Source organism: Ictalurus furcatus, chromosome 13 (assembly GCF_023375685.1).
Source record: "Ictalurus furcatus strain D&B chromosome 13, Billie_1.0, whole genome shotgun sequence".
Taxonomy (NCBI): Eukaryota; Metazoa; Chordata; class Actinopteri; order Siluriformes; family Ictaluridae; genus Ictalurus; species Ictalurus furcatus.
Genome location: NC_071267.1, coordinates 16121750 through 16137161, shown reverse-complemented (window position 1 = coordinate 16137161; position 15412 = coordinate 16121750). Strand labels below are relative to the sequence as shown.

Sequence of the window (15412 nt, the reverse complement as noted above, 5' to 3'; positions counted from 1 at the left end):
AACATGCTTTTTGAACATTGACATGCTTTTTTAAAATACATAAACTCTTCTTGTAAAAATGTTAAAATGTGAGTGAATGTTTCTTTTTAAATCAGAATCCTTTAAAATCTACAAACTCCTAAGTGTGAAGTTTGTGCCATAGCTTTCATTATCCTTATCTGTTCCGAATGTGGAGGCAGTTGAGAGGCAGATCATTTATCATCAGCAGCCACAGGGGCTCTGAATGTTGTTGTGTGATAGTGTTTCAAGTGGGGTGGGCTGTGGAAAACACAGGAGGCTTCATGGATTTTTTTCTGTTTTTAATCTCACCACCCATGTGATTACCACTGCATTAATGTCCTTAACCAATCATGATGTCCAATATAGAGAAGAGGTTCATAGTGCTTAAATGATGAAAATATCAGGGGGGAAATAATAGCATTTATACATTTAAAGCATCAGAATTCATTAATACAGGGTGATTAACTTGCTAATTTCCAACTGTCATGACAAGGTTTAGACCTTTTCCTAAACACAGTTGTGAAAAGATTATCTATATTTCACAAAACACTTTATGGTTTCTCTTTCAACAAACTGAAAATATTATTATAGTTCTTTTTAGCCAACATACATATAAGCAAATAACCATGACAACGAAACATATTTTTAAGGTTCAAACTGGAAACAACAATTGACTGTACATGCTTTACTTACCAGGACCAGATTTCTAAATGTTAATAAATATTGTGAGCAAATGTTGGAAAAAAAAATCTCAGTTTTTTCACACTGTTTCCTTACCTTTCTTTTGATATTTGTGATCTGATCATTATGATATTAAGTGATATTTAAAGAATAAAACACATCAGCATGTGCTGTTAGAGCAGTAGTTACCAACTCTGTTCCTGGAGACCAACCTTCCTGAAGACTTTAGCTCCAACCATAATCATGCCCCGCTGACCATCTAATCATTGCCTTAAGAAGTTGTTTATCAACTAAAACAGGTTTGATTTTGATTGGAGATGAAACCTGCAGGAAGGTAGATCTGAAGGAAGAGGTTTGGAGACCACTGTGTTAGAGGAAAATTGCCAGAGACAGGGTGGTGTGATGTTACCACCCTAAAGCTGATTACTTTCCTATAACAGCACATCCAGAAGTCTTTTATTCCTTTTATACTACAGCAATTTACCAAATATATGTTTTTATTTATTAATACTTTTTAACTGTTTATGGTTATATTTAATGTTGATAATGTGAACATCCATAAAACAAGTTCTTGTTATCACTTACATTACAGCAGCTATAAAAACAAAAAACAAACAAACAAACAAACAAACAAAAAAACATAAAACAGAACAGGGACAGCTTTACCTCAGGGCTGCAAAGTGCTGCCACAGGAGACTCCAGAAATGTTCCTCCATAAATGAATAAACTGTGTCCAAGCTTAACCTTCTCAAAGATTACATATATATTTATTTGTTTTAAAAAATTTAATTTGTTTATTATTAGTGTTAGGTTATGTGTAGTGTCTGTTGTACAAGTCCCTGTGAATGAGCTGTTACTATGGAAATGATAAGATATTAGAACCAGTGCATTAATATAAACCTGTGATTTGCCTGGCAGCCAGCACTACTGTCTGATCGGTCACTGGAGAGGAATGAAGGATTATCCATGCTTTTTTAACAACAACAACAAAAAAGATTTTCCCCTTAAATTGCATGTTTTTCCAGCATTTCCAGACATGCAAAAGTATTTCTTGGCTGAAAGAGAATTGCAGTGGACTCACTGACCTGTTTATCAGTCTGCCAAACACAGTGCGTTTCCAGACTGCTGAAGTAGTGTTCATTTATGCTTTTCTAGCAAATCTACACCTGACCCTGCTGTCGTTCAGGGGGAGAGAGAGAGAGAGAGAGAGAGAGAGAGAGAGAGAGAGAGAGAGAGAGAGAGAGATGCAGTCACAGGGCGCCATCTAGCGGGTTGTATAAATAATTAAAAAAAAAAAAACAACTTTGGGGTGAATACAAAGGATCGGAATGTTCCTGATTTACATACAGAAGCACTGCATATTTTGATCGGACAGTTTAGTCTATTCACACCCGGCAAAATTTATACATAAATAACATTAACGTTCAATCAGACAAACGGATATACAAGATAGGGTTTTTGGTTTACCATTGAGCTTTAATGTTTAGAATATAATCGTAATTAAAATATAACCTTAAATCAATAATTATTTAGCGAGGTGTAAAGCTAAATAATACGGATTCAATACAATTCATAAGAATTTGATGAAGCTAAAACCACTAAATCGCTCCTCTGTCTTTGTTGTCGGACCAGGCAAAGCTCCGGATGTTCCGCCCATTTTATAATAACGCAATGATTGACATTGGACTCAACAACACAACGTACGAGTGGCCCTTGATTGACAGTAACATCGACCAATGAGCACTCGAGATCAAACAGCTATGGCGACAGTGGTCCGTCTGCTGATTTGCAACCCGCCGAAACAGCATCGAGGAAGAAGGAGGCCTTCGGTCGGTTCGCCATGGACTGTTCCAGGATCAGTACCGTTTAAATAGGACTATAACAGTAGCGCGGTGAGTAAGAATACCGTCGGTAACTTTCATCCGATTCAAGCCTAGCGGTGTAAATCATAAGTAATGCGGGATTGTGTGGTTGATAGGAAACCCGGCTACATTACATTTCAACATGACCCCCCCCCTTCCCTGCAAGAGGCTTTGGCCTGCTCGGGCAGTGTTCATAAAAACAAGTGGACTATCCGTCTCTTTAAAATGTGCCCCTGTGGCCTTGCATTGCTGAGTGAGCTATTTTTGTACTTGGAAAAAAAAATCAGGGTTTGTTTAGCAGGCTGTCATATGTAGCAGTCTAGCTACTGTATTTCCTCTAAGGGAACTGGTTTAATAGACAGGTCGGGTTTCAGCATTTCCCTAGTTACCGAAAGCCCTCAAGCCTAATTATATGTAGACCTGGGAGTCGCTCCCCTAAAGAACTGATTCTCTGAGTCTAGGCGAATCAAGAGTCGACTCCAAAATTGATTCGGCGCACAGACGACGCTGCTGAAGGAAGAATTTTTGTAATCGCACGCGCCTTCTCCAAAGTTCACGTACGCGCGTGCAGTGACGGTAGTCATTTGCTCTTGCGGTTAACACTGTACTGTAGTTAGTTATTTTGAAATAAGTGAAAGTGAGTTATAAAGATGTGAGAATGTGGTAAAACTAACGGGTTTTTTTTTCTTTCTTATTTCTAGTGTTTTATGGGGGAACCAGACACTGTTTTGATATCACATTGCAGCAAAAGCCCTCCAAATGACTGTTCTAGTTACTGTAATTTTGCAAGAAGAGACAAGAAATAATTAAAACTATTTTGTTGAAACTAAGCAAAACTCTGTTTCAGAAGAGACTTTGCAAAATGGATCCATCTTCTGGAATGCACATGGCCTCTGTTCCCCCAAACAGTGAGGTGGTCCATGTGACCGTTGGGAATCCTATCATAACAATGTATCAGACTCCGCCACAGGCCCCCAACATTGCGCAGATCATTACGCAACATGTCCTGCCACAAGATGTTACCTGTCAAAGTGTACCACATACAGTTCAGATAGCATCACAAGTACAGGCTTCAATGCATGGCCATGGTCAAGGACGGGGCCAATCTCAAAGCCATGGCCAATCACAGAGTCACATGCAGTCTCAAAGTCATGTACAATCACAGAGCCACATGCAGTCTCAAAGCCATGGCCAATCACAGAGTCACATGCAGTCTCAAAGTCATGTACAATCACAGAGTCACATGCAGTCTCAAAGTCATGGACAATCACAGAGTCATGTGCAGTCTCAAAGCCATGCGCCATCACAAGTTCATGTTCCACAAGGCTCATCACAAAGCGAGAGTGTCGCAGTGTCTCAGGACAGTGCCAGATCATCACTGCAGGTCCCCTTTGCAGAGGTCGCTTCTCTGCTGGATCCTAACATGAAGAGCTCAAAAGCCAGAAAGTACGAAATCCATTATGAGGAAGTAAAACGGAGGCTGGAACCACCTGAGAAAATGTCCCTCAGATCTCTGGCTGCCTATACTAGAGTGAGTCGGGGTCCAGCCAGTAAAAAAACCCTCCTGGAATCGCTGAATGTCTTTGGCCTGTCACCAAGCACCAACACGGCAGTATCTAGTACTTTCTCCAAACTCACTGAGGGTGAGGTTCACCTATTACAACAATGAAGGAAACTCTGATTTTAAAATGGCTTTATTTAGATCAATAACATGTTTACTGATTGACACAGTTAACATCAACTATGTAATTTATAGTTAAGGTACACTAAATGCATAATGCACATACATAATATACTAAATAATTAATAACTTACTACAATATATCTTATCATTGCCTTGTGTTCATTTTGAAACTTTTTATATATTTTTTTTTATACAGGTGACACAGCAGCACTATGTAAAGACATGAAGGACTTTTCCTTACAGTATGTGGATTATGAAAATATGGCAAAACAGTTACTGCCAGAGACAAACCAGGTTCAGCACTGGTCAAAAATAATTGAGACAAGGTAAATTTTTGTATACTACAATGTGTGCAGCTAACGGATTTTTTTTGTCCTATATTTATAGGATTATTATTTTTTATTTTTTTTATTTTTTTATTTTTTTTACAGAAATCAGGATATACTAGTTTTAAATGTAGATGCTTTGATCCTGAAAATGGTTTTGATAAGTTACTGGGCTATGTCTTGGTGATATTGCCTTTGGTAAATAAAATTGTTGGAGAAATAAATTATTTGTTGGTTTTGTCTCTCAGGAATTATCTGGAAGAGATGCGAAAAGTTTTCAAAGACCCCATTAACAGCCGCCTGTTCTCCAATGTCACACATGGCCTCGGTAATGGCATGATGGATGTTGCCCTTGACATTATTGATACTGTCATTGACCGGCAGATTCGCATCCTCTCAGGGAACACGGATCCCAAACCTGAGCCACCTGTCAGAAGGATCCGAAAACGCACGCGCAAACCCAAGACTACCATGGAGGATGGCAAACCCAAGGAGAAGGCAAAAAGAAGCAGGAAGAAAGACAAACAGATTCGATTGGACACTGTTGACCCACAGGTTCCACAGTCTACAGACATAGAGAGCAGTGTATTGACTCTGGTGTCTGTAGGATATGAGACGATATCGAGTGGTCTCAGTGCCACAAGCACAGGTTTATCATAGTGTTGAGACTGATGGACGCTGACAGCACTGTGTGCATGCTGAGTGTTGAATTAAAGCACATTTTAACTTTGATGTTTTTAGATTTTGTTTAAATGCCTTCGTCTAAATGTTCTGTATTTCTTTTGGGTGTCTAAAAGGTTTCATTAGGAAGGGTGAGTGGTTTATATCATCCAAGATGTTTTAATAAGAAATCAGCTTTTTTTTTTTCAAGCATTATTTGTTAGATTCCTGTTTTTTATTTTAATGAAGAACAAACACACAAGGAGGCTCTATAACCTTGAAAGAAATCAAACTGATGTTTTGTGAAGTGCAGAGTGTGGTTCAGATGAATAAAAAAAAAATGTCTGAAAAGTCATTGATATATGAGATGTAATGTATTCACCCTTCTATTGTCATCATCACAAAACATTTTATTTGGAATATTACCTTAACTTTGAATTGAAGAGGGGTATTGCGTATCCTTTTTCATTGTACATGTATATTTTAGGAATTAGTGATCACCTGCAGCTTGTATTTAGAAAGTACTTTAGACTGCTTATATGTGTGTAATAAATCTTTAGTAGATTTATTTCGCTGCCTTCATATTTAATAGCATCTTGTAGTCTCTATCATGGATTTTAGATTAATTCAGTTAACTCTGCTGCTTTATTTGATTCACTTTGGATAGCTATATTTGTTTTGACTCTCACTGCATTCCAGACATAATCAATCTCTCTCTCTCTCTCTCTCTCTCTCTCTCTCTCGCGCGCGCGCGCGCGCGCGCTCTCTCTCTGCGCGTGCGCAGTGGACAAACGAGCGTGGCGTACAGAGCGCTCGAGAGCAGTTTGGCATCTTGCCAAAGTTTTCTGCGAGTTTGTCTTTTTGCTTTTCTATTATATAATTACTGACCGTTTAAGTTATGTGAGTTACCAGTAAAAGTTGAGAGCGGGTGAGAGGGAGCGGGACGCCATGGCCCCTGACGCCGGCGGGGAGACGCTGTTTCTCCGCCATGGCGTCAGGGGTGTGCCGGAGAATGGAGAACAGGTGAAGGAGGTTCTGCTAGCGGTGGGAGAGCAGGTCGGGTGTGAGAACATATACTCTGCCTCCCGAATGAACAAAGCGGTGGTGGTTCTCCTAAATAAAAAAAAAAGGAATGGTTTGTTAACACGCTAATTGAAAGAGGAATATGGCTAAAAGGTGTCATGATACACGTTACTCCTCTATCTGCCCCTACAACGCGTGTCGTAATTTCCAACGTGCCCCCATTCATCAAAAACGAGCTGGCCCGCTTCGGAAAGTTCGCCAGCACCATGACGGCTAAGAACTCTGCAGTGAAACACGTCCTGTCTTTCCGCAGACAAGTTTACATGTTTATAAACAACCGCGAGGACAACTGGAGGTAAATTTCAAGTGCAACGACGGCGACAGCAGCTACACCGTCTTTGCCACCACCGAATGCCTGAGATGTTTTTGGTGTGGGGAAATCGGGCATAAACGGCCCACGCAGAGCTGTGCAGCCGGGGAGCTCCGGGGGCGACACGGCCGGGGTACAGCAGTAGCGCGTAGACAGTCAGCGGGAGAACACCGGAGAACAGGAGCCTGGGGCAGATGAGAGCCAGCCACAGTCGAGTCAGAGCTGAAAGAGGTCAGTGAGGAACACAACAACACTGAAACAAACACAGCACCCAGTGATAGCACTGACACCCTTGCCGATGCTAACTCTAAACCAACACCGAAGAAAGATTTAATTGTAAACCCCTTATACCGTTATGGGCATCAGAGCCAGCAGTGACCCCGGCCCTCATGTCCACACTGAGGATGAAAACAACTCCATACAACAGAAGAACCCACAGGCACTGAGCAACACTACTGAGAAAAATAAAGCGGAGCTGAAAACAACGAGAGAGAAGATGGACAAGGTGGTGGGATCGTTCAGACAGCCACAGCACAGTGTTGTGATGCAGAAGAACCAGGACCCAGAGTGCAGCGCAGGAGCTACAGGAGAGGAACCGCTCACAGACATGGAGGAGGTAGAGGTCAACCCAGATCAGCTAAATACTTTTAACTTTTTAGAAAAACCTGAACAACTTTACACCACAGAACAGTTAAACTGGTTTTTAGAACTGACTGAAGGAAAACTGAACATATCGCTGACAAACTACTTCACGGACAAAAAAATATCATCAAATCTGCACAACATGCAACAAAAAAAGAAAACCTGAACGTGCTGTCATCACGGAGATGGTTCAGACTGAGAAAATGGACATCAGCCGCAAGAAAAGCCTTACTATAAACAGGGCTGTGGACTTTTATACCGATCTATGACTATAATGGATTTACAGTAAGACTGAAGGAGTTTGGGGTTCCTGGGTGGAGGGTGTCGGGTGTCTGATGGGTTCCCTTTGAAAAAAATATAAATATGTAAATATACCACACTGATACATTAAAGGCGTTTTAAAAGTCAAAAAAAGTTTCTCTCTCGCGCTCTCTCTCTGACTAATCAGCCATAACATTAAAAACCACCTTCCTAATATTGTGTTGGTCCCCCTTGTGTCACTAAAACAGTTCTGACACTTCGAGGCATGGACTCCACAATAACTCTGAAGGTGTGCTGTGGTATCTGGCACCAAGACGTTAACAGCAGATCCTTTAAGTCCTGTAATTTGCAAGGTGGGGCTTCCATTGATCGGACTAGTTTGTCCAGCACATCCCACAACACCTTGAGCTCTTTGTCTTGTTCCACAAACCATTCCTGGAAAACTTTTGCAGTGTGGCAGGGAGCATTATGCTGGGCCACTACCATTAGGGAATACCATTCCATGAAGGGTGTACTTAGTACGCGTCAATGTAACAGCCACAAGAATGCCATGGCCCAAGGTTTCCCAGCAGAACATTGCCCAGAGCATCACACTTCCTCTGCTGGCTTGCCTTCTTCCCATAGTGCCTCCTGATGCCATCACTTCCCCAGGTCAGCGACTCACACGTTCCTGGCCATCCACATGATGTAAAAGACAAAGATCCATCAGACTGGGCCACCTTCTTCCATTGCTTCATGGTCCAGTTCTGATGCTAACTTGCCCATTGTAGGTGCTTTCGGTGGTGAACAGGGGTCAGTATGGGCACTCTGACCAGTCTGAAGCTACACAGCCTCATACGCAGCAAGCTGCGATGCAATGTGTGTTCTGACACCTTCCTAATATAGCCAGCATGGGATTGGACCAGACTGGCTAGCCTTTGCTCCCCACACACATCAGTGAGCCTTGGGCACCCAGGACCCTGTTGCCTGTTCACTGGTTGTCCTTCCATGAATCACTTTTGGTAGGTACTAACCAGTGCATACTGGGAACACCACACAAGACCTACAGGTTTGGAGATGCTCTGACTGTCTAGCCATCACAGTTTGGCCCTTGTCAAAGTCACTCAGATCCTTACACTTACCCATTTTTCCTGCTTCAAACACATCAACTTCAAGAACTGACTGTTCACTTTCCGCCTAATATATCCCTCCCCTTGGCAGGTGCCACTGTAACGAGATGTTATTTATGTCACCTGTCAGTGGATTTAATGTTATGGCTGTTCATTGTTTACGTGTGTTTATATGCAAATGAGTCTGCACAACATTACAGAGTATTTTAAACTTGCAAATTTAAAGATGAACTTGTTTTCTGACCATTCACTGTGTATTGCATTGTAGTAACATAGTGACTACTTATCAGGCAAGAAGCTTTAAGGAGATTTAGGATTTGGAGTGTATTACAGCAGGGGGTGAGGAGGGATTGAGAAAAGAAACCACATGGAAAAAAAACAGAACAGCTCATACACAGGAAAACAGGGTGGCAGGACTAGCTTATTCCAGGATAAATTTGTTAATCAGGATGTACTGTGACCAGGAGAACTACTTCTTGTTAATGAGAAGACTGAGAATAAGGTCTGAGATCAGAATGCCTGAATGTTGTGTGTAGCACAGACCAGGGCCCATGCTGAGACTCTGTTATACACACATGGACAGGAGAACTGTTAGATGCCCTCTTCCCAGCACAGCATGGGTGAGTAAAATAATTGTTAACAATCTGCAGGATGTACAAACATAAAAAGAAATTAGATAGAATTTGCACTACTAATGGCTTAATGTTTCATATTTATATCATATAAAGGTGTCAGAGACCTATGTTTCCACTTACAGATTATGACGTATTTGATTCAGTATATAGTTGAGTCATATAAATTGCCCTATTTAACTTGGTGCATGTTAATATTTCTGAGTATATTTTTTGCCTGATTTTGTCGGTTTCTTTCCTCCAGATTCAATCAGTATTGCTTTGAGTGCTATCAGTGTGACCACAGAGCTGGTTGTGGAGGAACTTGAACCTCACATAGAAACACTGCTGACTGCAGCAGTAAAGAGTGGGTGACCCATATATATATATATATATAATGTCTTTCATGGCTTGTTAACTTCAAACATGGAGGGGGAATGTAAATACTTATTTGCTGCATTTCCGAAGGACATATTGCTGAAATGTGAACGTTGTTATTTACATATCCTCTGAACCATACTGGGTGTATAATGGCTGTGCAAGAGGCTAAAAGTGGAGTTATGACATATGTGGAAAGCAAAGAGACACTTTAATCTGCATTGTATCTGCTCAAGGCATTGAGTGACAAGACTGATTAGCACTCAAACGACCAGATGGCCAGCTGTTGGCGACGACAGCACCTGTGTAAACATGATCCAGCCATGTCATTAATTTCCCCTGTTTGTTCAGGTTAAGTGTGAATAGTTTGACAGGTTTGATATGTTTTAAAGGTACATAGTTTATGACTAAACTTGTTCATTTGTGTTGGTGTAGAAAACCTAATGAAATCTGTTGGTCATGATAATCCATGGAGTTTTACTCAATAACAGTGTGCATGTGCATGTGCGTGCATGTGTGTGTGTGTGTGTGTGTGTGTGTGTGTGTGTGTGTGTGTGTGTGTGTGTGTGCATGTGCGTGTATGTGCACTCTTCCCTGTCAGAGAGCAGCATAGCTGAGCAGGTGGTAGAGGGTGGCATTCTGCCGGTCCTGGCTCAGGCCTTGAGGAGAAAAAGCACCCTCACTATACTCACAGCCAGACTGGTGGCTGAGCTCTCCAGGGAGGGTGAGCATAGAACCAGTGCTTCAGACATGTGCATATTTGGAATGTGATACAGTAGGTGTAACAAGAAATGTTGTATAAACTGCAGGGAAATTAGCCGATTATATTATTTACTGCAGTTGATTGTCATACTCCTGCCCTGCTAAAATCATGCCATGATAGAAGCCCAAAGGGAATGCTCTGCTGTACGTTCCAGTCAAACCTCTAGCATGGTTTGACCCATCATTTCTCAAAATACAAAGAAGACATGGATCAATATTCGTCTCTGTACTGGCTCCCAGGTAATAGTATGAACCTCCCCTTTCCATCTGAACAAATGAGTCACTAGCAGACTGCATAGTTATGGTTATTAAAAAATGTTCTCACAGCGTTGAAGCGATTTGCACTACAGACTGTCCATCATTACTAATTCTTCCATTCTTGCTTGATGAATTTCAACATAATTTCTATCTACTGAATATGTTGTATATGTTTGGTAACCATAGCAAAGGCAATGTTTGCTAGCAACCCACTTGTAATGGAAGTTTAAGGGCTGTTGATGAATTCCATCAATAAGTGTGTAACAAATAACACAATATAACGCAAATTAAGAGACAGAGGTGAGTCATACTAAAGGAGTTCTTAATCAGTTTTATTCCACTTTTGAACACTGGAGCAAGTAAATCCAGTTACACACGCTCTCCTGGAAGTTCTGTGGAAGCCAGGGGTAATCATGCTGAAACTGGGGTAACAATGTCTTTACATGTTTCTTTTGGTATTACACAACCACTCATTCTTTCCTGTAAAAAAAAAAAGAAGTAGTCCCCTCATTTAATACACATTATACAGATATCACGCTTATTTATAAATATACAGTCTACTCCGACAGTATTGGAATGGCAAGGCTAATTTTTTGTTTTTTTTCTGTACACTGAAGATATGTGGGTTTGAGATCAAAAGATGAATATGAGACTATAGATCAGAATTTCAGTTTCCAGTTCCTGATATTTAAATATAGATGCGTTAAACAACTTAGAATATGGCATCTTTCATGATCAAAATTATTGGAACAGGTGACTCACAGATGTTGCTCAGGTGTGCCCTGTTAGATTGACTGTTTAAACAAATAATGGCTCTGAATGTCTACTCTTGGTTTTGAGCACTGGGTTTTGCCTGTGTAGACTGCATTTGTTGTTAAAAGTAGAAACCTAAAGAGTGGTCTATGGGAAAATTGATCCGAAAATCTATCAGAGCATTGGGCATACCCAATACAACAATTTGGAATGTTATGAAAAAGAAAGAAACCATTGGTGTACTGACAAAAAAGACATTGAACCGTTTGGCCAAAGAAAACAACAGCAGTTGATGACAGAAACATTGTGAGGGCTGTGAAGAAAAACCCAAAACAGCAGTCAGTGACATCACCAACAACCTCCACAGGGCAGGGGTGAAGGTATCACAATCCACCATTTGAAGACAACTTTGAGAGCAGAAATATAGAGACCATGCCACAAGATGCAAACCACTCATCAGCAGTAAGAGTCAGAAAACCAGATTAGAACTCATAAAGAAATACAGAGATGATTGACAAAAGTTCTGGAACCAAGATGAACCTCTACCAAAGTGATGGAAAGGCAAAAGTGTAGAGAAAGAAGGGATCTGCCCATGATCCAAAACATACAAGCTCATCGGTCAAGCATGGTGGAGGTAGTGTCATTGCTTGGGCTTTCATGGTTGCTTCTGGAACAGGCTCACTAATCTTTATTGATGATGTAACTCATGATGGTAATAGCAGAATTAATTCAGAAGTCTACAGAAACATTTTGTCTGCCAAATTACTGAGAAATGTATTCAATCTAATTGGGAGCTATTTCATCATGCGCAAGACAATGTACACTGCCAACACAACAAAAGACTTCATCAGGGGAAAAAGTGGAAGGTTTTTACTGGCCAAGTCAATCACCAGACTTTAACCCAATTGAGCAGCAGTTCATCTCCTAAAGAGGAGACTGAATGAAGATACACCCCCCGCCCCCCAAACAAACAAACAAACAACAACTGAAAGAAGCTGCGGTACAAACCTAGAAAAACATCACAAAAGAAGAATGTAACAGTTTGGTGATGTCAATGAGTCACCAGCATGCTGAAGTTATTGCAAGCAAAGGATATGCAACCAAATATTAAGTGTCATTTACTTTAATTTACATTAAAACAATCTGTTCAAATACTTTTGCTCACCTAAAAATTGGGTGGTCTTCCACTAAAATTTACATCTATGTGAAAATATCAGGAAATGAAAGCTGAAATTCTGATGTGTCGTCTCATATTCAGCTTTTGATCTCAAACCCAAGCTTCTGCAGTGTATAGCAAAAACAGAAGAATTGGCCAATTTGGCCTTGCTGTTCCAATTCTATTGCTGTTCCAATTCTATACAATTTACAAAAATCCTACAAAACTCTGTGTTTTGTATAACATTTGATTGATACCTTTACAATGCCCTTAGATTTCTGTTATATGTGAATTTAAACTTTTTCTTTTTCATTTCAAAATGATTGTCTGTGATATGCTGCGGATGTGATGGATAGGTTTGGATTAGGTTGGGGGGACCCACTAGATTATTCCTTTAGTTCCTTGCTGGGTACTAATACTTTTTTATTCTGTGGTGTACTCTCTCAGCTCCCTTCAGAGACAGCTGTTTTGAGACTGGAATTGTATCTGCTCTTATGACTCTGTTGCTCAGTGAAAACCAGGAGCTACTGCTGCATGCTAGCCGAGCCATGGGGAGAATCTGCTGTGACAGCAGTGAGTGAACTTGTTGATCTGAACAGTGTTCTTCACTACAAATATAAAGTCTCTTTCATTTTAATTTGAGAGAAGCGAAAGTCTTTTCTTACCACAAATTTTAGACACTGTTGATGGGTTATAGATATCAATGCTATTTTACTTCTTCAAGCTCATTCAAGCATTTCCTGTTGCATGAAATGTACTTCATTAAGGCACTAAAGTAAGCCTTGGAATATGCCATTTTATAACTTGCTTAAACTACTATTGTTTTAGCTGTTTTCAATTATTTTGTTGTCATAAGCGTATACGACTGATTGAGTGAATCAAATAAGTTTCAAATTATGCCAGTAACAACAACACAGTCTCACAATTTCTGTACTTATACTTCTCCCTGCTATAACTAGATTCTTTTCCTGTTTAGTTTCACTGTAATTGCTAAATAATTAATAAGTTACTGAATAATATGCATTAGGAAGATAGAACTGAATAATTACCTAAGATCAATAAAGTTAAACTTAAAACACACATCAATAATGTTAACACCTGTTTTAGTTTGAATAAAACTAGGAAAAGTGTTGTTTATATGTTAACAGTAATGTTTTAAATATTGTAACATAATGGAACTGGTTTGGGTACTTTTGGTGGAAAGCTCCACTAAATAAACCCAATGGCACATATTTGCTTAATAATATTAATGTTTAAATAGTTCACTTGAAACTGCGAAAAAAGGGAGGCAATAAAAAAATTCATATGTGTCCCTTGGTGCAAAATGATTGAGTACTCCTGTATTTTATCAATGCAATATGAGCCCAAATTTTTTTATTATTATTATCAACCTCATAATTATTTTGACCACTACATTGTAGTTCTTGAGCAGACAGGCCCTGGTCCTTGACTGGTGTTTGATTACTGTGCAGATCTGCAGCAGAATAGGCTGCTGAGACTGGGAGCTGTCCCCAGACTGGTGTCTGTGCTGCTGCAGTATTGTGAGAATGAGGCCTTGCTGAGTTCCTGTCTGTTGGCTCTGTGTAATCTGGCTGATATGGGTGAAGAGGATGGCTCTACACTTGTTTGGGAGAGGAGAGGCCATTTTGATGAGGAAGTGCATGTGTTCCATGGCACCTTGCAGCACTCATTTGGCTTTGTGTCAACAGCGACTGTGGTCCAGTTAAACCAGTGGTCTCAGGGGCAGTACTCAGTAAGAGTGGAAGTGGTTCAGAAATGCTCCACTCTCTTGTGGAAGGAACACAACAGACGACAGACTGGATGGCGTCTGCTAAGTTTCACATGCTTGGGCTTTTTCCCCAAGCTCTACAAGTTTATAAAGTACTCTGTCAGGAACATTCCGAAGAACAGGAGTCGTCTGAAGACTGCAGTGTTTCACACTTTCTTGTAAGGATAGATCACATCTCAGGTATAAGTTTGAGGAAAAATATTAGCTCAAGTGTTTATTTGAGGAAAAAATGTATCAAACGTTGAAAAACTTAAAACTGTTGCTGACTTTAAGCAAGAATATTTGGTGAAACAGATGATGGAGGAAAAATAGAGAGAAAAAGATGTTGACCACCAGCATCCAAACAACCAGGATAAGGAGACACCTCTATCTGCTTGTCAGTCATGTTTCCTGTCAATTCAGAAAGCATTTAACCTAGGTAACCATGTATTTGTATGAATTTGACTAGTTTCAAAACGGCATCAGCTAACTTTCACTGAAATCAAAAACTATACCATTAGGTCTCCCTATGTAAGTAGGGAAAAACGATATGCTTATATATAGTACTTAGTATATAATATATGCAAAGTCGAGAGTTGACAGACTGTTCACTGCTCATTTTGTTGCATGTTGAGGTATCCTGACACCTTAAGGTGTTTGTTTGTTTGTTTTTTTTGTTTTGTTTTTTTGATTGCACTAAGCATAAGAAGTGATTGAGGCGCAATCTGTTTTTTGCATCAGTCTGTCTGTATCTAAGAGGACTTACACTACAGGATCAACTGCAGACAGACGCTTAACCAAATTCACTTTTTTGTATTTACAAAAAGTATTCGTGTATTTAAAAACTAACTGTATTGTGTGAATGCACTGCTTTCAGAGCCTTTTGTTCATTATTTAATGCAAATTCTGAAGCGTGACTGAAAAAAAAACTGGACAAAAATCGTAATTGGTTTTCTTCATCATAATATGGCCAGAGGTTACAGGCAAATTCACTTCTATTTCATCAATATGTCAAATGATTACAGAAATAAAATGCAGTCGCCCCCCCCCCCCCCCATTCTACCATTGTGTAACCTTTGTGGTTTTGAACACATATCTGAAAATGTAT

At 40.1% G+C, this 15412-nt stretch overlaps 2 protein-coding genes across 2 annotated transcripts; both read left to right on the top strand.

Moving 5' to 3' along the window:
• Positions 1-2487: 2487 nt before the first annotated feature.
• On the top strand, positions 2488-5922 carry si:ch73-127m5.2 (uncharacterized protein LOC561202 homolog). Its single transcript, XM_053639168.1, has 4 exons — positions 2488-2573; positions 3245-4186; positions 4424-4553; positions 4802-5922. Exons 2-4 carry the CDS (start codon positions 3406-3408, stop codon positions 5211-5213), a joined length of 1323 nt encoding a protein of 440 aa, XP_053495143.1. The 5' UTR covers positions 2488-2573; positions 3245-3405; the 3' UTR covers positions 5214-5922.
• Positions 5923-8813: 2891 nt separating this feature from the next.
• Positions 8814-15379, top strand: si:dkey-21e13.3 (uncharacterized protein LOC100150043 homolog). Its single transcript, XM_053639178.1, has 5 exons — positions 8814-9238; positions 9495-9600; positions 10216-10331; positions 12984-13109; positions 14009-15379. The coding sequence occupies exons 1-5, from the start codon at positions 9214-9216 to the stop codon at positions 14485-14487; spliced, it is 852 nt and encodes a 283-aa protein (XP_053495153.1). The 5' UTR covers positions 8814-9213; the 3' UTR covers positions 14488-15379.
• The last annotated feature ends 33 nt before the right edge of the window (positions 15380-15412 follow it).

Coding starts and splice junctions, on each gene's coding strand:
- si:dkey-21e13.3 (XM_053639178.1), top strand. CDS start 9,214: ATGCCCTCTTCCCAGCACAGCATGG. Junction 9,239..9,494: donor CTCTTCCCAGCACAGCATGG/GTGAGTAAAATA, acceptor TCTTTCCTCCAG/ATTCAATCAGTATTGCTTTG. Junction 13,110..14,008: donor GAGAATCTGCTGTGACAGCA/GTGAGTGAACTT, acceptor ATTACTGTGCAG/ATCTGCAGCAGAATAGGCTG.
- si:ch73-127m5.2 (XM_053639168.1), top strand. CDS start 3,406: ATGGATCCATCTTCTGGAATGCACATGGCCTCTGTTCCCCCAAACAGT. Junction 4,187..4,423: donor TTTCTCCAAACTCACTGAGG/GTGAGGTTCACC, acceptor TTTTTTATACAG/GTGACACAGCAGCACTATGT. Junction 4,554..4,801: donor TCAAAAATAATTGAGACAAG/GTAAATTTTTGT, acceptor TTTGTCTCTCAG/GAATTATCTGGAAGAGATGC.